Raw genomic sequence first — 24,947 nt, 5'->3', positions numbered from 1 at the left:
TGTTAACTCTGTATGAGATCCTTAAAGGCAAGAAGCCCAATCTCAAGTATTTTCATGTTTTTAGATGTGTCTGTTACATCTTGAATGACCGTGATCACCTCAACAAGTTTGATTCCAAAAGTGACAAAGGTCTCTTCCTTGGATATTCTGTGAATAGTCATGCTTTTCGTGTATATAACCTGAGAACAAAGACTATTCAAGAGACTGTTAATGTTGTGTTTGATGATTCTCTTAGTCTCATTGATAGAACAGAGGATGAAGATGTTACTGAGCTACTTGAGGAGCCCAACAACATAAGTCATGCTTCTGACCACCACAGAAGCGGCAATGATGGTACAACATCTGTACCAACATCTGATGTCACTTCGTCCGGGTCAACATCAGAAGGAGAAGCTGACAACTACGTGTCGGACTCTGAAGAAGAGTTGGAAGCTCAATTTCTTCATGATTCCATCATACGAGATCCCCCAAGTCATGTGAGAAGAGATCATCCAAGTTCTCAAATCATCGGAGATGTTGGTGAGAAAGTTGTCGCTCGACAGAAGAAGGAAGTCGATTACAAAGAGTTGGTAAGAATTGCATGTATGACTTCTGTGTGTGAGCTTGCTGAGGTTGAATGTTATCTGTCACTTGTTGAACCTAAGAATGTTGCTGATGCTCTTAAAGATGTTATGTGGGTCAATGCTATGCATGAAGAACTTAATCAGTTTATTAGAAATGATGTGTGGGATCTTGTTCCTAGACCACATAACAAGAATGTTATTGGTACTAAGTGGATTTTCAAGAATAAAACTGATGAGTTTGGTAACATTGTTAGAAACAAAGCTAGATTGGTAGCACAGGGGTACACTCAAGTGGAAGGGATCGATTTTGATGAAACTTTTGCTCCTGTTGCTAGAATTGAGTCAATTAGGCTGTTATTTGCCATTGCTTGTCAGTTTGGGATCTCCTTGTTACAAATGGATGTTAAGAGTGCCTTTTTAAATGGTGTCTTATCTGAGGAAGCCTATGTTGAACAGCCTAAAGGGTTTGAAAACACTAGTAAGCCTGATCATGTGTTTAAACTTAAAAAGGCTTTGTATGGATTAAAACAAGCACCACGTGCATGGTATGAAAGGTTGACTGTGTTTCTCCTTGATTATGGTTTTTCTCGTGGTCAAGTTGATAAAACTTTGTTCATCAAAAGGCATGCTGGTAACACTATCATTGCACAGATTTATGTTGATGACATTGTGTTTGCTGCAACTAATGATAAGCTTGTGAAGGATTTTGTTAAGGCCATGTCTACCACATTCGAAATGAGTATGGTGGGGCAATTGAATTTTTTCCTAGGTTTACAGGTAACACAAACTCCTGAAGGCATTTTCTTCTCTCAAAGCAAGTACTCAAAAAGTCTTGTTCAGAGATTTGGCCTCGAGTCTGCTAAGCACATGAGAACTCCCATGGGTTCCACTGACAGATTATGCAAGGACGATGTTGGACGTGATGTTGATCCAACATTATACAGAGAAATGATTGGCAGTTTGCTTTATCTAACTGCAAGTAGACCTGATATTCTGTACAGTGTAGGAGTGTGTGCTAGGTACCAAGCTCAGCCAAAGGAGTCACATTTGAAGGCTGTTAAACGCATCATACGCTATGTTGCTGGAACATCTGAACTTGGAATGTGGTATTCCAAAGACACTAACTCTAACATTGTCGGATTTAGTGATGCTGATTGGGCAGGTGATGCTAATGACAGAAAAAGTACAAGTGGAGGATGTTATCTTTTGAGAAACAATGTTGTGTCCTGGTCAAGCAAGAAACAAAATTATGTTTCTCTCTCTACTGCTGAAGCCGAATACATTGCTGCTGGCAGTTGTTGTGCTCAACTTCTTTGGCTCAGACAGATGTTGGACGACTATGGTATGGAAAGTAACATCTTGACTGTCATGTGTGACAACACTAGTGCTATAGAGATTTCTAAGAATCCTGTTCAACACTATCGCACAAAGCACATTGATATTCGTCATCATTTTATAAGAGATCTTGTTGAGAAAAAGCTCATTGTGTTGGAATACATTCCTACTGAAAAACAACTTGCTGATATTTTTACCAAAGCTTTAGATTTTGAGAGATTCTCCCATCTTAGGAAGTCTCTCGGTTTGTGCTGCATTTAAATGTTCTTGCATGCATGGTGTTAGGACTTAGGTTGTCTTTGTTGGATCCTAACATCTGTTTTTTGTTTCTTTGTGTTTGTTTTTTTTTCTTTTGTTTAGGCATATGCATGTTGGAGCCTGTGTTACTGACAGTGCAATGTCCATATTGGTTGTCCTGATGTTGTTCGGTCTAACCGGTTTATGCTGTGTTCTTTTAGCAGATGTTGATTAAAAAAAAATATTTGATGTTATAAGACCGGTAGCACAAGAGTGAGGCTTAATGGTCATAAAACAGCTGAAAATAAATGGGATCCTCCTCTCTTTCATCTAAGTACTCGGGGCACGGCGTTCGCTGCGACGATGCACTCAGGGAAAATGGATGTTGAGCTTTAAGATCTCAAAGTGCTGTGTTTAAAAGTATCTTCCTCTGCTGAAAGAATCATAGTCTGTTGTTCCGGATGTTGGATAACATTGTCTTCTAATGTTGGACTAACATTTGAAGTAACATTGGCTCTACTGTTTTGTTTCAATAGGCATATCTTTTTTCTTTTTTGGTTCTCTCTCCTTATCTTTTTCCTTGGTGATCTTATTGGTTAATTGTGTTTCTAGGGTTTGTTCTTCTGATGCTTGATCCGCCTCTCATTATCTCTTGTGATATGTTTTTCGAATTTTGATTTGTCTTTGTGAGGGAGATTTTTATGGGATTTGATTTTATCTCGTGGCTTAGTGGTTGATGTTGGCTGGGATCTTTTCGTTTGTATTTAAGGGGGTTGTTCTGATTGTTCATTATTACCTTTCATTTCACAAACCCTTCTATCGAGATTTGTGCAGTGTCTCCTTTTGAAGCTCAAAAGTCATGGACAAAAATCCTGATCTTTCCTCTCTCATCAAGAGTCTGATCCAACACTTCGGATCACCGGAAAGTGCAGCCAAACATCTCTCAGCCCTCCCTCAGATGGCCGAATCAACCGACAAACCCTCGTCTTCTCAATCTCCAGTGGATGTCCCAGGAGGAACTTTTCCTCCAGCCCCTTCTCCAAAAGGCTCTCCGAAGAGAAGTACCACTGAATCATCTGTGAGGGCTGATGTTGATCCTGCTTCTTTGCAAATGGTAGAGACTCCCATCAACCCTGAGCCGATCTCCACTGTTCCTCCTCTTGAGAGTGTTCATTCAAAAATGGTTCCTGGTTCCTCTGCGAAAGTTGACGAAAATCTCACGAAGGGGAAAACTTCTCTACCAAACCCCACTGTTCATGCGACCTCGGAAAAATCCACAGGACATCCAGCTTTTGGTGTTACTCAACATCAAACTCCAAGCGAAGAGTCAATTCCGTCTTCAAAAGAGGAATCAGCGCATGCTTCTCAAGATACCTCTTTGGAGAGAATTGGGGAAATTGCCAAAGAGGCCCTGCTTGATCTTGCATCACAACCAGGGTCAGATGTTGATAAAGCTTCTGTTGTTGCTGAAGAAGAATGTGCTGCTGGTGATATACGCACATCCATGGATGTTGATGACTCTGAAAAGATTCCTGATGTTGGTCAGGATGTTGATCCAGAAGAAAACACAGATGTTATTGATGTTGACACCTTTGTCCCTGACAAGAAAAGCCGAAAACGTAAAGCTGGAGTGGCCTCTCTCAGGCGATCCTCAAGGTCAAAATCCACACGGGTGATCCCTTCTACTCTCAATCTTCCTAGCCGAGAAGACAGTGATGTTGGTCCAACATCACAGCCTCCTGTTCTCAAGCCAAAGGCTGAGCATTCTCCCACCTCAAAGAGCGGAAAGGTTTCTTCTGCCTCTCACACTACCTCCCCTCGCATCAGCTGCTCTGGAAGCTCCTCTGAATCAGAGGTTGAGGTTAGTAAGTCGTACTCCACTCGTTTTTACACTCGTGAAGCAAAGAATGCTCTCAAAGTGTTGGCTGCTAGGAAGTTTCATAATGATAGACGTGCGGATGAGGATTTCTTTTCAAAGTATAAGCTTGATATTCTTTTGCAAGATAGGGGTATGTGGGGTACGGTTGTAAATGTGTTTCCCTATGATGCTGACATTATTAGGGAGTTCTATGTTAATCTGATGACAGAAGCCTTTGACCCAAAATCTGTTAAGTTTGGGAAAGTGTTTGTTAGGGGTAAGGTTTTTGATTTCTCCCCATCTGCCATTAACAAAGCTTGTTACACTGCGAATACCAACACTGAGGATGTTGAGGTTGATGATGATGAGATGACTAGGGAGTTGACTGGAGGGAAACTTAAGGCTTGGACCTCGAAGTTTGCTGCATCCACTTTGTCTTGGAAATATTCTGTACTTCACAAGATTGCAGTTTACAACTGGCTTCCAAGCAAAAACACTACTGCTCTAACCAAGGAACAAGCTGAATTTATCTTTAAAGTTGGTAAGCCTCTGGCTTTCAACTTTGGTGAGCAAGTGTTTGCTAACATCTCTCGTGTAGCCTTTAAATCCACAGGTGGAAGTATGCTTCCCTTTCCAAGCCTCATTTACAATCTCTTGGTTCAGCAAAAACTCAAGGAGAGAGAGGAAGTTGTGCTTGTTGAAGAGAAGAATCTACTTGAGTTTTCCAAAACCCTTCTCACTCCTGATCGTGTCAAAGATCTCCCCTACGAACCATCACGTGCTGGTCCTACTTTGTCTCCTCAGCCTGATGATGAAGCTGACTCTGCTGAAGCTGAGATTGACAAGTATGGTGAAGACGAAGATGTTGATCGTGCGACTACTCCTGATGTTGCACTTGATGTTTCCAACATCATTTCTGTCAAAGCCCATCTCACTAGAGAAACATCCACATCTCGTAAAGGCAAGGAACCAGCTGGAGTTTCAGAAGTTGAGATTGATCTTGATGTTGCAGAGCTCATCAAGGCCAGAGAGGATCTTCTCAAGCTCAAAAGACAAGTGCAGTTGATGGTGGATCGGACGATCAAGATGGGTCAGGACATGCTTGCACGGGTCGACTGTTGTGAACAAGTTTTCGCTAAACTCCTACCTTTTCCTTCTTCAACAAAAAATGGGGAGTAATGTTGTTTTCTGTTTTTGTTGGCAGTGTTTGTTCCAAAACAAATTTTTTTGGTGTTATGGTTGATGCATGGACATCGTGATTTTTGTGGTGCATGAGCACCTGTTTTGGTAACATAGTTTATGTTATCTTGGTTTTTGATTATCTGTTGGTTCAACATTTATCATGTTTTTTATATATCTTCGTATATTGTGTTTTGGACAGGTTAAATGAAGGTCTTGGCCTTCGGCCGACCTTCATTTTGATCAAATAAAGCAAAGCTTCATTTGATCAACTTGTTTGTGTTTGGTTTCTTCTTGGTTGTTGATCAATGTTGATCGAGAGGTTAAATGCTCTGAATGTTGCTACTTGTTTTGTTCATTCTGAGTATGTTAAATGCTCTGAATGCTGCTACTTGTTTTTGTTCATTCTGAGTATGTTGATCGAGAGGCTAAATGCTCTGAATGCTGCTGTTTGTTTTCCTTTCTTCTGTTTTGCAGGTTCTTTTGTTTCTTTTTCCAGGGGGAGTTCTTAACTTTCTCTTGGTTGTTCCAAACCGATTGTTGGGTCAACATTCAGTTTGTGTTTCTTAAGGTTGTACCTCAAGTGCTTCTTAAGGTTGTACCTCTTGTTTGTTTCTGGGGGAGTGTTGGTACGATATCTCCTCTGGACTGTCTTTGAGGTTCACCTCTTGTTTGATTAAGGGGGAGTTTCTAACTCTTTCTTGATCTGAAATCCTGTAACATAAAATTCTTTTCTGTATATAGTTTTTTCTTTGTTTGTGTTTTTGTTGCAGGAAGGAAAGATTAAGGGGGAGATTGTTAGAGTCAATGTTGACTCCGACAATGTTGGGACCAATGTTGATAACATACATGGTTTCAATGTTGGGTGGAATGTTGATAACATTCATGGTGTCAACATTTCTGGGTTGCAACCAACATTCCGGAGTCTGCCTTGACTTCATACTTTGACTCTCCATTGGTAATTGTATATATTTAATCTTTACCTTCCTTTCACGTTTTATTATTCTTTGGTTGTGGAATAAAGGTTTCAAGCTTGTTGACCACGTTTTCAATAAGTGGAAAGGCGGTTTTTCATGATCCAAAGTAGTGGGGTGTTAGTTCCTACTTTTAAGGAGCCATGATCTTTCAACCAACATTCCAGACTGGTCGACTAGCAGTTTTCGGAGGTGGATTGCAGCAGTTATTGGAAGCTTCTGGAAGTGAAAAGTGGAGGAAACTAACCACGACATGAAGGTCTATAAAAGCAGCAAGAAGCCTCATTCATCCTTACATTTTGGAAGTGCAAAATCAGAGACTTAACATTCACTCGCAACCATCTCGTCATTTTCCTGCTGCAAACGTGTCACCGGTTCTTCAAGGATTGCTTTGACGAAGTATACTTAGGCAGCCAATCTGTAAAGTCTATCTTTGTATCGACGGGACGTCGAGGGCAAGAGTTGAAGTGCAAGGCCATTGGAGCGTAGCAGGTTGTTTGCTTTGTCCGATTAACTTTTGTTATTCGGCTGTTTTGGGTTCTGTGTTGTATCAACATTGTAGTACTGAAAGTAGATAGGTTGGTTTATCTTAGGCAGTCATTCTGTAAAGATAGATCTCCAAGAAGATCCAAATCTGTACTTTGTATTGTTGATTCAACATAGTGATTTTAGCCTTGAGGCACTCACGGGTTATTTATAATCCTTGAAAAAAGTATTCCTGTGTGTTATTAATTTCCGCTGCATGTTGGTTGTAATGTTAGTAACATTCTGTTGATAACATTGCATCCAACATTTCTCTTTTCTTTACACAGTTTTACTTTGTTGGTAATTTGAGGCACTAAATTATTTCAAACTCTTTTCTTGGTAGGTCCTAAATAAATTAATTAGAGGGATTTAATGGACCCATAAGCAATTTTTTAATGAAAAAATATATTGATTAAATAAAAAAAAGTAAAAAGAGTAAATTATAAACTATCGTCTTGGAAATACCCAAGGGGATAACATCCGCGACAATAGTCAATAGAGTCTATCATTGTGAAGTAAAATTCACCAATATGAAACGTGAGCTGGGTTTAGACCGCCGTGAGACATGTTAGTTTTACCCTGCTGATGACAGTATCGCAATAGTAATTCAACCTAATACGAGAGAGATCATTGATTCGCACAATTGGTCATCACGCTTGGTTGAAAAGCTAGTAACGCGAAGCTACCGTGCGTTGGATTATAACTGAACGCCTCTAAGTCAGAATCACGGCTAGAAGCGATGCATATGCCCGCCGTTCACTTGCCTACCTGCAGTAGGGGCATTTGGGCTCCCAAGGACACATGTCGTAGGCCAAGCCCTCATGACCGAATAGTTGCGTTAGCTGTCTTGAAGTACAATTTTCATTAAGCAACGAGTATAATTCTTTGCAGACGACTTAAATACATGATGAAGTATTGTAAGTGGCAGAGTAGCCCTGCCACTTCAATCCGCTGAGATCAAAGGCGGGCGAGGGAGTGGACTTAGTCGAGAGTCCAAAATAAAGTGTAAGAAGACTTCGCAAAAGCCTTATTCCTTAAAAAAGGGGGGTGTTAAGTATCAAATACGCTCCTAACATAGAGGTCCTTATCACGTCTAGCATGATCACTATTTTTACTAGCGACAAAACTGCAACTAAACAGTGTAATTGTAGCACGAAAAACAGCAAGCAGAGTATCGTATCCACATGGACTATTATAGTGAATCACTCTAAGTAATCCTAAGTAAACTCTAGTAATATTCAAGCAAAGCAAACAGATAAAAAGTTTTGATAAAAACTAAACTTAGAACACATCAAATAAAATTCAGATAGAAAAATCAAATATAAAACGACTGATCCTAGGGAAGTAAATTCATTAACCAAATTCACATAATCAATCTATTAATCCTATTACCAGTTTAATCAAGTTATGATGAGAGATCACACATTTAATCAAATACTCTCGTCAGAGCAACAAAGATCGTAGATTAATAAACTATCTATCTCTGTCAAGTCTCAAGATAATCTACTAACTCTCAATAGCTCCTAAGAATAGCTCCCTATGATCCACCTATCTCCGTCAGGTCTCAAGGTTAAAATCATATCATACATTCTTGAATCCGCTAAACAGTTATCTATGTCAGGTCTCAAACCGAATAGCTAAACATGTAAATTATTGATCAGATAATTCACAAGAATTCAAGCAACAGGAATTATGAATCATAAACTGGAAGGCAAATAGATATTAACAAATTAATCACATGAATCTAATTAACTATTTACAAACCCTAGAATCAGATTAAAAACTTACCCAAACATAATAAAAATAAACATAAACATAATTAAAAAGAAAGCAACTGAAAGAACTGTATTAAATAAAATCGAAAGAACGATCTTGAATTTTCAATCATTGCAGAAATCCAATCCAAGCTCTAAAAACTGGAAAACTATGAAAAATAAAAGCTATAGAGCTGAAAAACTAAAGTTGGGAACCCTAAATAGGTCAAAAGAAGACCTATACAGAGGCACAATAGATAAATACAGTGTAGAACTCGAAAATGCTGAGAAAATCCGAAAATCCCGCAAAATCCCGAAAATTCGGAAATTCCCGTCGGGCACTATTCACTACTGCGAGCGATTTTCTTGTTTCGGTCATATCTTCCTCGTCCGAACTCGAATTTGCGAACCGTTTGCGCCTACAAACTTGTATCGAGACGAACTACAACTTTTATTAAGACCAATAGTCCAAATTCGAACTACATATTTCTGTAAAATTTATCAAAATACGAACAAGTATCATATTTCACAAGATAAAGCAATTTAAGTACAAAATAATCATCAAACACTCAATTCCCTATAAAATTAACACCATAAGAACACTAAAAACTATGGAAAAGTGAGTGTTATCATAGCACCTTATGGTCGGGGTCGGTTCAACTAAACCCTCGAAATCCTTAATTTCGTACAATTAGCCCCTCCGACTTAACAACCGTTTAACACCGTTAACTATTTTAATTTTAATTTTTTTTCGTTGGTGGTGGGACCCACGCCTTCTTCTTTGCCAAGCTCGCCGAAAACTCACCGAAAACACGTCTCCACCGCATCATCGATGTCAGCAACATCGAGCTCTGACTCATGCACCTCCCAACACTTCTCATGACTGATGAAATCCTGCTTCCTCACCACCCATCCGCCCTCTCCACCACATCTATCGGCGACGCCTACACCACCATTTCGAGCCTCCCCAATGACCTTGTCCTAAAATGCCTCTCTAGAGTCCCTCACTCCACCCTCCATTCTCTCTCTTCCGTTTGTTGCCGCTAGGCTTACCTCCTCAACTCCCCCGCCTTCCACTTCAGCCAACACATCCTCTTCCACCTACCTCTCTCTCGCTTCTCGCATTTTAGATTAGTCTCAATTGGCCGGAAAATATATATCATCGATTGGATGGCGATGCTGCGGCGCAACATGTGGACAGGGACGCTTGTGCCCAAGGCTGGGATGACCTTTCTGAGGAAGAAGTTCGCCGCTGCCGCGGTCGACGGGAAGATACTCGTATCACGTATAACATCCTACACTCGACTTGGGTTCAACTAAACTCCCGAAGTTCTTAATTTGGTGCAATTAAACCCTCTGCCCTAACAGTGTTAGACGACCGTTAAGTCGGAGGGGCTAATTGAACTAAATTAAGGATTTCGGGAGTTTAGTTGAACCGATCTCGACCATAGGGTGCTAGACGTAATAAAGACCTCTATGTTAGGAGCGTATTTGATACTTAACTAAAAAAATACATCAAAATACAACTTCATTAAAATACAATTTCTAACAATGAGGCTAATGAAGCAGACCGTATATCCATTTTGGAGGAATGATGATCGGGAACTTGGATCATCCAAATTCCAAAGTTCGGCAGGCAAGCCCCAACTTTGTTTTTCTTTATAAGGCATAAACAATTGGGATTACAAATATCCATATTCCAAACACTGCCTTAACAATTAACATATGAGGGGATCTCCGTTGTCAATTTCTGCAACTCAAATCCAACGGCATCAGATCATCAAGATTTTGGCGCCATTTCTTCACCATCTCACTTAATTCCCACTTAAAATAGGACTAAAGAATACACTTTTCTTTTTTATTGGGGGCAAGAAGAAGAGATTCTATCCTATGGATTCGGGTGCAGGAGAAAGCTCTGCTGCCGATGACTACGAGTCGCTGATGTCGACGACCGACGCCGAGCTGCTGAAGAGTGCGTGGAGGAACGAGAAGGCGGCGCCTGAGATTCTCACATACGCCGCCGATTTGGTGCAGAGGTCGCGCCAACAGATCCAATTAATGGTGAGCGATATTTCTCGAATATTCAAAAGTAATTTGCCCCCTTTCAGAAGCTTTTTTTAGCTGAATTGTATTGGTAATTTGTACTTCTATTGTGGTTGATTTTCGATGGATCAGTAATGTTGGTTTGGGCTTTAGGGTTAACGGTTTTTGTTAGCTGAAATTAGTGGAGTTTTGTAGTTGTAATTTGCTTTTTCGTCTACGAATTGGTTTAAATTCGTATATTGACTGATTCAGTTGAAGTTCTATTCTGAAAGATTTCATTTTTAGCTGAAAAGGAATATTAATTTTCTATGTCATCGTATTAATTTAGTTTGCTAATTGATTGTGTTCAGTGTAAAGTTGGAGCTTTTTTGTTTACATATTTGCTATAAAATGATTCTTTTCCCTCTTCAGTTCTCGTCTTAGCTCGAGAAAGCATACCTGAAATTATGTTGAGGATCATGCAGAAAACATTTCTCCTTGCGATGTATGATGAAAATGTGTTTGTAGATTGAAATCTTCTCGCGGATGATAAGTTGATATCTCAAAATCTCTTCTTTACTAAACTTCTCGTGTTATCAACATTCATGGAACAATTACTAAATTTGTTTTTCTTGTGCTATGTTAAACAATTGGTTTGAATGAATGACTGCTGAATTTGAAATTAGTGCAATGATATATGGTTTTTGTGTGCATTTGATTCATACTTTCAATATGAGAAATGACATGGATCAGTTTCTACTTGATATTTAACGGACCATTCTGCTACCAGGGAATGTTTAACTTGCTTTTCTTGCTAATACAACCATGGTATGGTTTCGACTTAATATTTGTGAGTTATGGACGAATATCAAACTGCTTGCTGCGAATGTTATGTTGCACTCATAAACTTTCGACCTTTACTTCACAATTTTTCAGGAAGAAATGGTGGATGAGTTCAACAAGAATGGTGTCGATCCACTGACAGTATCTCTTTACCAGATGGACTTGGACAGGACCATGTTCTTGTTGAGATCATATCTTCGCACTCGTCTTCAAAAGGTAAAACTTTGGCTACTCCTCTACTCTCTAGTTGTGGCTGTCCGAAAGCTGTTCATCTCTCACTTGACAAGCAGTGAGATGCTTCTCGACTAACATTGTTGTTCTCTTGTGATGAATGTTGATGCAGATTGAAAAATACGTCTTTCAAATACAGAAAACTGCTGAACAGTGGAATAGGCTTTCTAAGCAGGAACAGAAGTTTGCTTCAAGGTGACTTGTTTCGGCTCTAGTGATTGGTCTTTTTCGTAAAATTATCTGTTTTTAACGTTTAATTGCAGGTTTGCTGGAGATATAAAGCATCATCTGGAGCAGTCTGTACTCTCTAGATTGCCGGATCAATACCAGTCCCATTTGAGGCAATCTGCAGCAAGTGAAGACGACGACATGGGTGAGCACGAATACTCGACTCTTCTCTTTTTCGACTAATTTGATTTCCTTCTTATGACGTGCTTCTTTTCATTTCATTTCTTCATTTTGCATTCGTATAGAATAAAGGGTTCGTCAACCTATGGCTTGAACTTTGGTATGTTATACAAAAATATCCTAACCTTAGCGATATGCCAAAAAAAAAAGCTACGACATTTCCATATTTTTTCTCAACACTATCACTGGATAGAGATTTGGGCACTAGATTTCAGACTGGCAGGCTGAAGTTTTCGCAAAACGCCCCAAAAGTTTGGAACTATATCTTGAATTTCCCTTCTTATGATGGGCTTTTTTCATTTCATTTCATTATTCTCTCTTCTTATAGAGTAAATCTACTACATAATATGGAATGGTATGAAATTCTATAAACCTTTTTTCCAACTTTATGCTATGTTAGTTCCAGAGCCGCAGCTGGATGCCTATGTTGTCTGCAGAAGCAAGAAATATTTAGGAGCCTTTCAGCTCGACGACGGGTACTCTATCAACTGCAAATTTTCGACTCGATTATTCCTCTGCTTAACTATGTTACTTACATTTGTATCATTCACAAACATGACAGTGGAGAAGAGCCTATTGACATTGAAGCAGACGATTTGTATGCTTTGCCATACAAGTCTATAAAACCACTCATTGAGAGTGGCCAAATCGATCTCGTTTGAGCATCCGAGCGCGACTGCTGCTGCCTGTCTGAAGGTGAAGGAGATTGTGAGATTGCAAGGACAACAGCAATTCATCGAACTCTTGTATAATGGCATTTGTTTGGCGTTGCACCTGTGGTTTTGTCTTTGTGATCGACTATAAGGTATGAAATTAGAAATGATCTACTGTTCATGATTAGAACACGTGTTATTTAGTGTCGACCGAATATGAGTTACCAATATTATGTTTGTTTTATACTTTGATCGTATGATGATTGGCCTTTGAATTGGCTCCGATATAGTTTATTTTCACAGATATAATTTAATTTGTGTCCCCAAATCTAAATTATGCATTTTTAGCATTGATTTATATTTATTCGATTGAGATTTCGAAAATGATCCCTTGTGTTTACGAATAATGTAGTAGCATTGTACAGTATGTTATGTATTAATATATATTTGGACGTGGACTTTAATATTTTCACTCCGAGGTAGATGAGCATTTTTTAAATTACATTCACTTCAATTTACTATTAATCAAAACTTAAATATTGGGATGTGAAATTGACAAAAAACTAGAAAGAAAAAAGAAAAGAAAAGGGAATAATAGGGTGCATGCAGCATGTTCAATGTCTTTGTTTTCTTTATTTATGTAACCCATTTGTTTATATTTTGGTCAAATTTATGTACTATATTATATTTTTTGATAACCTATCAACCATGCAAAAGGCCATGAATAGAGCCGTTGACCTTACTTGGAAATTCCAGAATCTTCCAAGCATACAGTATGTGGCTACAAAGCGGCGACGCCTCAAAATACGATCAAGACGAACCAAAGGACAACAATTCGAGAAATTAAGAATTGATTGATTATTTTTCATATAATTCAATATCACATTGCTTCATTCGTTTTTAAAATATCTCTATTTATTTTCTTTTCCCATGCCATCTTCCTAATATATTTTTAAAAATAATTTAACTAATTATTATTCTTACGATTTTTATATATTTACACACATTGTCATTAATATATCTATTCATTTTTATTTTTATTAGTAAATTAATCACTATCATTATTTTTTCTATCATCACTTATTTTAATTTATGAGATTCATTTTCCACCCATTAAATATATAACTATTTTTAATTAAAATTGGTGTCATGTTTCAGGAATAGAAGGTAACCAGGGGGCTTAGCCCACTGGCCACCGGATCCTCACTTTAGTGAAGTGATCCGGGTTCGATCCCTCTTGGGAGCGAATTGAAGATTGGAGATATAAGGTGGACTTTGGTGAACTAATTACTAACATCTAATATGACTTTGCCCGATAAAAAAAAAAAAAAAAAAAAAAAAAAAAAAGGAATAGAAAGGTGTATAAGTATACTTCATTCGTCCACGAATTTTTTTTCTATTTTTTATTTTTGAGATATCTACAAAAGAATTTTCTATTTTTGGACTATATATCATCACTTATCAATATATCATTTACCATTATTTTTAACATTTTCACCACTTTGAATACTAATTAAAACAATTTTTCATTGTTAAAAAAAATTAAAACACTTTTTCACTGTAATTCTACTTCCTGAATAGAGAGATAATAATACTATATTTGTTAATGAAAATTGTAGTCTTTAATCCGTATGTTTATTGTAACCCGTATTTTTATGTCATGTTTACTACTTAATAGAGAGATAATAATATAATACTATATTTGTTTACTATATTTGTTAATGAAAATTGTAGTTTTTCAATGTTAAAAATAAAAATAAAAATCACGTTAATGAAAATTGTAGTCTTTAATGACGTTAATTGGTGTCGTGTTTCCCGTATTATCATTTTCTTGGTAAAGAGAGAACAATCAAGCATTTATTTACTAGTATTTCTTTAGACAGGAAAATGATCGTACATTAAACCCTACAAAAGTTATGGTTCACCAAAATCAACAAGAAATACAGAGAGCCATTAAAAAAAGACAAAAAAGTGCCAGACTGTTCGTTCTCTGCAAAATCACACTACTACCAAATTTTCTTCCACATATCCCAAGAAATCTAAAAACACCAAAAAAGAGGGGGGAAAGTAAACATTTTTAATTTTTCATCATCATCATCAACAAAGAAAAATTCAAACCGAGAGAATTTTGAGCAAACCCTCAAATGTAACGCCTGCGCTTTCATCACCGCCGCCCAAGCAAATCATGGCCCGCACATCCTCGTCGCGGGCCTCCAGCCCGGCCCATTCCAGGTAGAGCCTCAAATCCTCGATCCCGACCTTCCCATCCCCATCCTTGTCCATCACCCGAAACGCCTCTTCCATCGCGCCCTCCATCCTCCCATTCTTCTCTCTCCTCTTCCGCCCCTCGCCGCCGCCCAAAACCCTCTCGAATTCCTCGTACTCCACGAAGCCGTTCCGGTTCAAATCCGCCGCGGAGATCATCGAGCCGATCACGTCTTCGTCGGAGCCCGAGATCCCGCCGTAGAAGGTGCGGAGATCGGCGTGGCTGATCCGGCCGTCGCCGTCGGCGTCGAGGACGTCGAACGCCGACCGCAGATTCGATTTCTCCACGGTTCTCGAAAGTTCGCTTCCCGTTGGGCACATTTTGTGCTTTTCTTTTTTTTTTTTTATGGATTTTTGTTTTACGAGAAGCGAATGATGGTGGTGAAAGAAGCTGTGTTTATGTGTAGTTTGTGACGATGGAGGGGTTGGGTTGGCCTATTTATAGAGGGAGGGAAGTAGTATTTTGATTTTGTGGGGCCCATGAGTCAAAATTCGCTATTATTATTATTATTATTATTATTATTATTATTATTATTATTATTATTTTTTGTGTTTTTTGGTGTAAGGGATTTTTTTGTTATGTTATCTGTGAAATGGAGTGTGCGGTTTTAGTACTCGTATCAAGGGATCATTTTTCTCTCATTGTCGGCCGCACAATTCTAATTCATTATTATAATTTCATGATATTGAGTACTCCCTCCGTTCTGCGAGTCTTGACACGTTTTCCTTTTTGGGCCGTCCCACGAATCTTGACACGTTTCCTTTTTTGGCAATAATTATTACCTTCTCTCTCCTACTTTATCACCTTTATTATATTATCTCTCATACTTTATCACTTTTATTACCTTCTCTCTCCTACTTTATCAATTTTATACTTTATTAATTACACACTTAAAATACTAATCTATAACTCCTTAATTCCCATGCCGAACCCAAACGTGTCAAGACTCACGGGACGGAGGGAGTATTATCTTAGACTAATTGAAACTCTATTTATTGGTAAAATAAGGTTCATTTCCATTTTAATATTTAGATGATTGACATTTTTACACTTATGTTTTTTATATGAAAAATATAATAATTAAATATTCGAACTATCACACTTTTAATAATGTCCCCAAGGGGACACCAAGCAATGCGACCTTTTGTGTGTGAGCAATAGGTTCCAGGTTCAAACCCCAGTGCTCCCCCTCCTCAACTCCCCCAACTAAAAAAAAAATCACACTTTTAATAATTACATAATAAATGATTCGATTTCCAATGACATAAATCATGCATAGCATGCTAACAACAAAAATAAAAAAATGAGTTATCATCATAAAATCTTCATCATTTTGAAGTAAAGAGTTTGATAAAATCCACATCAATTCAATTCAGGAAGATCTCCTTTTTTGGCATCAAAATAGCATCATTTTAGTACCAACTTATTTCTAATTTATTTTGTTAAAATCAACTTCAACGTTTAATGTGTTACGTACGATTTTTGTCATCGTAAATTTAACTTTGGGATGTAATTATAAAATTATAAATATTTGATTATCTAAATCGGAATATAATTAAAAAAAATATTAAGAGTAATTTTCCCATTAAAAATAAGGAGGTGATTGCAAAATTTGGGAGGTAGCAAATGTTTGGGCAGCAAGTTTTGTCATTTTATAATATAGTCGAAGTCGATTGTGGAAAAGAAATCTTTTGTAGGCGACGTATGGCGTATGTGCTGACGCCATCTTTAACACGCAAAATGTTGACCACCACTCAATTATTTTTGTCCATTTATGAACTACTTTTTGACTCGCTATTTCCTTTCATTTTCTTCTGCATTTCCTTTTTTTCCTCCCAAATTCATTAATTCTATGCAGTTTTAACACGCATCATGGGATTGTCAAGAACGGAATTGATAGGTTTCCGCTGTTTGGTAATTCATTCATCGTTAATGTTACTTATTTATACGTTCCATTTTAATAGATTATTTTTTAAAATAAAATTTTAATATATATAATATAAAATTTTACATAACTTATTATTTACGTCAAATATTATTCTGACTCATATGTAATTATTTTTTATTTAATATATTTATTTATCTTTCTCAATTATTATTCCACTCGTTCGCCAAAAATATGTCACAATTATCATTTTGGACGTTTTCTTAAGAGTGTCAATTTCTATTGTAGGGCATAGTTTCATATATTTTCTTTATCATTTATCTTCACAAATATTCTTTATTTATAAAAAAATTAATCTTTTATTATATTTCAATCACTTATTTTATATAATGGCGGGACATTTTCTTCACTATATAAAAATTATTAATTATTTTATTAAAATATGTGTTCAATCAAAATGATAGTATAATTTTAGCGGATGAAAAAAGTACTGCCTCCGTCAGGCTATTCATGTCTCGTATTCCTTTTTTGGTTGTCTCACCGATAATGTCTCGTTTCTATTTTAGGAAATAATAAGGGCATAGTTAAAGTAAATTAAGCCACTAATTGTTCAACTAATAAACCCTTAATTAATTTTGGAATTCAAGGGACCCTACTTCATTTCCCCTCTATTCTCTCTCTCTCTCTGCGCCTGAGTCTCCACCGCCCGCCGTCTGCTCATCGCCGGAGGAAGCCTGCTCCCCCCACCTTCTCCGCCCTAGTCGTCTTCTCTTCCACTTGCCTTTCCCCTACTGGTCGTCGAAGGAAGCCTTCTCCTCCCTCTGGCCTTCCCTCGCGTCGTCACGGCAGCCCTCGTCGCCGCTGCTTCTTCCTCTAATTCTCCAGTCAACATCAGTATTAAGTCGTTGCCACCGCCTCTTTCCCCCAAACCTCAGGTCCCTAAACCCCTTCAAGGCGAGGATGTTGCAGGTGAGGGCAATTGGGACAGATCTGGTGAGGTGAGGGCGGCCATGTAGGTGGGGGACGTCGGCGGCGAGATTCGATATCAATTCGTCGAACTTGCTCCTTGCCGACTGCAAATTTCTTCCCTCATTTCTTGTTGTTGTTCACCCAGTTCATGCTTTAATTGCTTGAAAATTTGTTGCTTTTTTGTTATTGCTCATCGCCCATTTCTTGATTTGGGTGAAATGCTACTGAAGGAAGAGATTTCATTTTCGTTGGAAGAGATCGCCCCTCTGTTGTTAGACGATTCCCTCAGATTTCATAATGGAAGAGATTTCATTTTCATTTTTTTTGCTATGTGTCTTCAATTTCAGATTTCAATTTCAGAAGTGTATTAGGCAGCTTTAGGTATATTACAGATTATTAATTTATTACAGATTTTGAATTTTAGTGATCATTTAATTTAATTACAAATTATTAAAAATTAAATTAATGAAAAAAATTAAGTCTTTTTGATATTAATAAAATAGAAATAATTAGTTCTTCCTTAATCACAAATTAAATCATGTGGACCACACTCCTTATTCATCTAATTTGTTTCTTCTTACTCTCCGTGTCGAAAAATAATGAGACTTGAATAGCGAGACGGAGGGAGTATTTATTTTTGCATATTTTATCATTAACTATTTATTTCATAAATATCCATGCTCAGAGTTTGTGGCGCGTTAAATTGAGATTGAGAAAGTATTAAATATAAGAGTCAAATTTTTGTTAGATTATCTAGTATAAAACGACAAGAAGTTCGACGAATTCAAGTAAATTCAGAACATTCTACCTAAGCATGTATTTGGAATTTTAATAGAAATTAGTGTACCTCCCGCACTATGCGCGGTGAATATGATTTTAGACTTGTGCAAAATGTGCATATATATGTTTTATAATATTAATATAAATTAATAAAATTAAATTTTGATATCAAAATTATTTTTTGCAAAGTGATCTAATATTTTAATATAACCAATGTAATTTAAATAAAAATATAACATATGTCTATATATAGATATTGTATCACTTATATAAGGAGTTCTATAATTATACAAATTAAATCAATTTATCGTATAAAATAAGTTGTGTATGAATTTTCTATGTAACATTATGAATTTGGTGTGAAAAATAATGAATTAAAAAAAAATCAACCTATGAGATTCAAATTCTGGACCCAAAACTATAATTTGACCAAAGATCTTTTCATAATTTAAGGGATTAAAATAGTTTCTATTAAGCATATTGGTCTTTGACAGACCATATCTCAACACATATTTTTGAAAAATTAATAAACATGTAAAGATATCCGAGCTTAATTTAATACCTATCAAAGATAATTATATGGATACAAAAAAATATAATACATTAATTAAAAATAAAAAAGTTGTCATATTTAAAAAGAAACACTAATTTTAAACAAATTAATTAAAACATAGTAATTTTTTTTGGTCTCTTATAACTTTTAATTCAATAAAAATGGAATATATTTAATCTGATTATGTTAAATATTAGGGGGTTGTAACCCTGAATGTATTTATCGTGAATCTTTATATCCAAGAGCTAAACATAATTTATAATATATGCAATATACACCTAGATTTATTTAAATCAATATATATACATACATACATACATACATACATACATACATACATGTTTATATATATATATATATATTATAATTTATTTATAATAGTCACTTACATACTTAATTTAATTCAATAACTTATCACTTATAATTAAAATAAAATTACGTAATTAAATTAAAAACTTATTAAAAAGGATATAAAATTCCACCACCGTTTTTCATAAAGAAAAAAAGTAGAGAAAAAAAGAAGAAAATAAAGATAAGAAATTAAATCAAATTCATAAAAAGATAGAAGAAATATACGTTAAAAACAATTTGAAAATTATTTACACACGTTAGTTAGAAAATACTTATATTTTGAATTTGGTTAAACTTTAAATGGAAAAAACTTATTTATTTTAAATTATTTTTTTATATAATATATATCAAATTAAAGATCTTTTTATGATCCTTTATTTAATATGCATTGTGTATATTATATTCATAATAAAATTATAAAATAAATAGAATAAAAAATATGTTTAATATAATGAAGGAAAATAAAAAGTAATTGGAGAAGTACAACCGTTTGAAACCAAAAAAAAAAAAAATAATTAATTGTCTTATAAAACACAAAGAAACACAATTTAAAAGATAATGCACGGTTTTGACATTGTAGGAAGTTATTGGCAGTTTTTTTTTTTAACTTGATTTTTTCACTCCAATTCCAATTACACCCTTGTAATTGAATTAAATTACATTTACGTTGCTTTTTATATATATAAAGATAAAGATGTACATTACATATTTTATTTAACACATAATTATTTGAAAATGAAAAAAAATGCATTCTATCTACAAAATAAAAAAAATATATATATATTTAAGTAATATAATCAACAATAAATTAATTCGGCAATTCTAACTTTTTTCCTTACTTATCGGCAACTTTTCTATTTTTTAGTGAAGTGATTGAATTTGAATTTTATTTTTTTAACGATTTTATAATTAACGATTTTAACTTAATTAATTTTCTCAATTCCAAAATTACCCTTCAAATTACATTTATTGACATTTACTTTGCTTTTTATATATATAAAGATTATGGTTTTCATTTTTGCAATATTCCAGAACTTTTTATGTTCACGACACGAGTGCGTTTTGTGACAATAAAAATCGGTTGTCTCTCAAATCTATCTATTTATATATAATATCAAAACATTATGCAAAATTCTAGATTCTATGTGACATTTTCTTTCATAATTTTATCCTTATTTTTTCGATGCACTCACAAGAGCCGCTTTAAAGTACTTACAGGAGCCGTTATTTGTTCATGCCTTGTGCACCGACGACCACTTCTTACTTCTGTCTTAAGCGTCACAGATTTATAATGATTTAATCTAATATTACTCACAACAACGTCGGGGAGCCTCATCTCTCGTGCATCTTGATCTTCTCATGTATATAAGCAAAAAAATGAATCTAGTCGTTGGAGAGAATCTTCTTCAAATTTCGATCTATTGTTTTAGAAATTTCTCGTTGTAAAAATATATGACTGACATGTTAAATCTACACATTCGTATTGTGGTGTTGATGTTCGGAAGTTTTCCTTGTACTTTATTTAGAAAAGTGGAATTCACATTTAATGCATATTTTAGAAGCATTAAATGTTCGGAAGGTTAATACGCTTTGAGGTTGACTTTGCTTTAAGTTTGTTGATCTCAGGGCTGACATGACATGAGTGAGTCTGAGCACGAGTCAACTTTTAGAGGAACGGATGTTTCTATCAATTTTGCGTTGAGAGCAATAAAGTTTTCGTGTTGGTGGCTTTGCATGAACCATTATCAGCTAGCCCTTTTCGCTAATCCTTCAAACTGGGATCTTTTGTTGGGATCTTATCTTAGCATGATCTTCAGCTGGAATTTAGCAGCCTTCGACTTCTTTAGTAAATTGCATCAGCTTAGAATACTTAATAGGGGTTATTGCCGGAAAATACATGTAGTTTGTCAATTTTCTGGTTTATAACATGACTTTATAATTTGACTAGAAAATACATCAATTTTCAATTTAATCGCAATTATAACATGACTTTATAGTCTGACAACAAAATACACCAAGTTTCAATTTATTATCAATTATAACATGACCTTGTAATTAATTTAGTATAATAATATCAAAGTTTAATACATCAAATATTTTTAATTTTCTTTTCATCTCACAATATACTATAACATAGTTTCTATTATATATGTACCTAAATTATTTATTGGTCCTAATATTTTATAATTTCATAATTTAAATAAATAAATACTTATTATATATGTAATATATTAATAGAATATTAAAATCAAATTTATATATATATATATATATATGTGCATTTGTGTGTGTGTGTGTATATGTATTTTTAAACCATAAATATAATAACTTGATATATATATATATATATATATATATTATGAAATAATTAATCATCTAACTTTATTTTTATAAAAATTAATCAATTAATTAACAATATTTTATACATAACAATTTAATATAAAAACAATAAATATTAATACATCTATGATGAAAAATAATCTAAATAAGGTCATGTTATAATTGCGATTAAATTGAAAATTGATGTATTTTCTGGTCAAATTATAAAGTCATGTTATAAACCAAAAAATTGACAAACTACATGTATTTTCCGGTAATAACCCCTACTTAATATTCTTAAATTATGTTTTAGTCATCAATAGAGTTCCAACATTAAATTTTTGGTATTAATGAAAACTTAGAATTTTTCCAACACCAATAAATTTGATATTTAAAAAAAAAATCTAATTCATGTTTATCAAAATACATGTGTAATTGATTGTTGTCGGCGTACGAGGGGTTATAGAATTTTTTTTTATGGCTAATTATAGTAGTTGTACAATTTTTCATTGTCATTTTTTGAGTTGACAATTGTGCAACTATATTTACGTTGTTCATTTATATAACGTAGGTAGAGTTTTAAGTGCAGTAACATTACACTAATTATATTTAATTATTATTAATAAACCATCTAGCTAACATTAAATTATAATTTTGTGATTTTCTTTTATATTTTAATAAAATGTTAATTACGCCAAAAGCCATGAACTATACCCCAATTTCCAACTTTTCCATGAACTTTTTTTTTTTAATAAAAAATTCCCTGAACTTAATGTGTTGAACAATTTTTCCATAACTTTCAAGAATCCCTAAATTCATAGCTGACATGGCATGATTTAAGTTACCGGATATATGATATGGCATCGCCGGCGGAGAATTGAAACGACGTCGTTTAATTGGAGGTAAACGACGTCGTTTAACATCAGCGCCCCCCTTTCTGAGCCCTAATTTCGATGGAGGCGTCGGCGGAGGATTAGTGCCGGAGATGCAGTGCAGCGGCGTGCTGGTTTGCAGCAGCGAACTCGCGCGGTGCTGGTTTGCTATTGCCTGTTCTCGTGCGGCGCGGGACGCTAGCCTTATCGCAACAATTGATGTCTCTTCGATTTTGGATAGAGGGGTGGATCTGAGGGGGTGGGCGGCGGCAAGGGCGCCGGATCTGGTGCGGCGGCGGGTGGAAGAAGGTGAAATTAGTGTTTGGGGGTGGGGGAAACGGGGGAGACGAAATTAAGGTTGGGGCGCCGGATCTGCTTTCGCCCTCTCTCTTCCCTCCTTTCTCGCTCTCTCGGTCGGACGACCATCGGCGAAGAGCCAACGCCGCTCTATTATGCTCTGCTCTACTATACTCTACTCTGCTCTACTCTTCTATACTCTGCTCTACTCTACTCTACTCTGTTCTGATCTACTCTGTTCTACTCTACTCTACTCTGCTCTGCCCTCGGACGACCATCGGCGAAGAGCCAACGCCGCTCTATTCTGCTCTGCTATACTCTGCTCTGCTCTTCTATACTCTGCTCTGCCCTGCTGTAAACCCTACCCCCCTCTCCTCGAAGTCCGGCGACTGCACAGCCATAGGGTTTTCACCGCAGAGCTCCAGATCCCCCACCTTCTTACGCCTCCTCTGCGCTTCGATTGGACAACAACCTGACCACCACCGTGGAAACGAAGAGAATACATGTGTAACTGTTTCTAACATGGAGGAGGAGTTCGCCGGACATGGAGGAGGGAAGGCGGTGGGCGGTCGAGAGAGAGGGGGCGGCGGATCTGGTGGGGCGGTGGTGTTCGCCAGACATGGAAGGGGGGGGGAAGAGAAAGAGAATGCTTTTTTGTTTTTTTGTTCTTCTTCCAAGTGTCAATTTTTAGTCCAAATAGACGCCACGTCAGCTCGATATTACCACGTAGGCAACAAGTCAGCCCAGAGCTTCATCGGAGAAAAAAGTATGGAAAAATTGTTAAACATATTAAGTTCAGGGAATTTTTGATTAAAAAAAAAAGTTCATGGAAAAGTTGAAAATTGGGGTATAGTTCATGGTTTTTGGCATAATTAACCCTTTAATAAATTACACAAGTATAATTTTGTGTTGTGTTATACAATTATAATTTTGTGATTTTTTTTATATTTTAATAAGTGTTGCACAAGTATAATTTTGAATTGGTGTTATACAATTATACAGTTGTTGATTTATTGTAAAAGAAAAATATTATGCATTTAACATTAATTTATGCCCTTAACTTCCACAAATTTTTAATTTAATGTAAATTAATTATTTCAATTTTTTTCATTTATATTATGCATTAACAAATGTTTAAGTTGTAATAGTTAGTGAAGACATATTTGAACATTTTGTATCTTATAAATTTATGTGATGTCACATTATACATCGGTCACAATGTGATAACAATTTATTAGAAATTGTTTACAACGAAAAAAAAAATCTACATTTTATATTTGAATGACTACTTTACTACAGATGGGAGTAATCATAATTGCACTCCAAATATATAGAATTGCATATAAGTTCTGTAAACCAGAACCGATTTATAAGATTTAATTAGGGTAATTAACGGATATGGTATGAGATTCAATTACTATAATATCCTCATTCAAAAATTTACGAAAATAAAGTGATTATCTCAGCGTTAATTAGATCCGTTGGATGAAGCAAATTCAATGGATGTGATTCATTCTCTCTTCTTTCGAAATATTTATTTTTCCATTGAACATTCTTCTATATATATATATATATATATGATTGGTTTGTACAAGAAAATGAGCTTGTACAAGAAATTAAGAAATATTGAACATGTCAGTAATGCAGTTGAACATACCAATAGTTTTATTGAACGTTTAAAGTTTTTGGAGTTTGAAACCTGGATTCGTTCAACACAATTACCGATATGTTCATCAAAAATCTGGATGCGAAATTTAATCTTAATTATTGATCGTTCGATGAATCATCATCAATGGCCAATGGCTAAGATTGTTTCTCCTTTCTTTGCAAACATTTATATATATATATATATATATATATATATATATATATATATATATAGGGTTGAGTTCAACAGAGAATTATCTTTTTTGAGAGAACGAACAAATCTATATATTTTACGAACAGATCAACATAAGTAATGAACAGACGTATTTAGTAAAAATATAGAAAAACTCGCCACCAGCAGGATTTGAACCCGGGGCAAATTGTTGTTCATGCGGTACATTGATCTGTTCATTAAAATTATAGATC

The 24,947-nt window shown here is 35.5% G+C and overlaps 2 protein-coding genes and 1 long non-coding RNA gene across 3 annotated transcripts; 2 read left to right on the top strand and 1 right to left on the bottom strand.

Moving 5' to 3' along the window:
• The first annotated feature begins 9,987 nt into the window (after nt 1–9,987).
• On the top strand, nt 9,988–12,891 carry LOC131024254 (DNA replication complex GINS protein SLD5-like). Its single transcript, XM_057953775.1, has 6 exons — nt 9,988–10,486; nt 11,384–11,506; nt 11,634–11,716; nt 11,785–11,894; nt 12,330–12,405; nt 12,492–12,891. The coding sequence occupies exons 1-6, from the start codon at nt 10,316–10,318 to the stop codon at nt 12,589–12,591; spliced, it is 663 nt and encodes a 220-aa protein (XP_057809758.1). The 5' UTR covers nt 9,988–10,315; the 3' UTR covers nt 12,592–12,891.
• A 1,547-nt stretch (nt 12,892–14,438) lies between these two features.
• LOC131024253 (calcium-binding protein CP1) lies at nt 14,439–15,360 on the bottom strand. Its single transcript, XM_057953774.1, has one exon. The coding sequence runs from the start codon at nt 15,166–15,168 to the stop codon at nt 14,695–14,697; it is 474 nt and encodes a 157-aa protein (XP_057809757.1). The 5' UTR covers nt 15,169–15,360; the 3' UTR covers nt 14,439–14,694.
• A 1,200-nt stretch (nt 15,361–16,560) lies between these two features.
• Nucleotides 16,561–18,117, top strand: LOC131024252 (uncharacterized). The gene is made up of 2 exons (XR_009101720.1): nt 16,561–16,762; nt 17,381–18,117. It is a non-coding gene; the product is annotated as an uncharacterized LOC131024252 (long non-coding RNA).
• Nucleotides 18,118–24,947: the final 6,830 nt, after the last annotated feature.

Source organism: Salvia miltiorrhiza, chromosome 5 (genome assembly GCF_028751815.1).
Source record: "Salvia miltiorrhiza cultivar Shanhuang (shh) chromosome 5, IMPLAD_Smil_shh, whole genome shotgun sequence".
NCBI lineage: Eukaryota > Viridiplantae > Streptophyta > Magnoliopsida > Lamiales > Lamiaceae > Salvia > Salvia miltiorrhiza.
The sequence above is the reverse complement of the archived record's forward strand: the minus strand, read 5'-3'. Positions and strand labels throughout refer to the sequence as shown.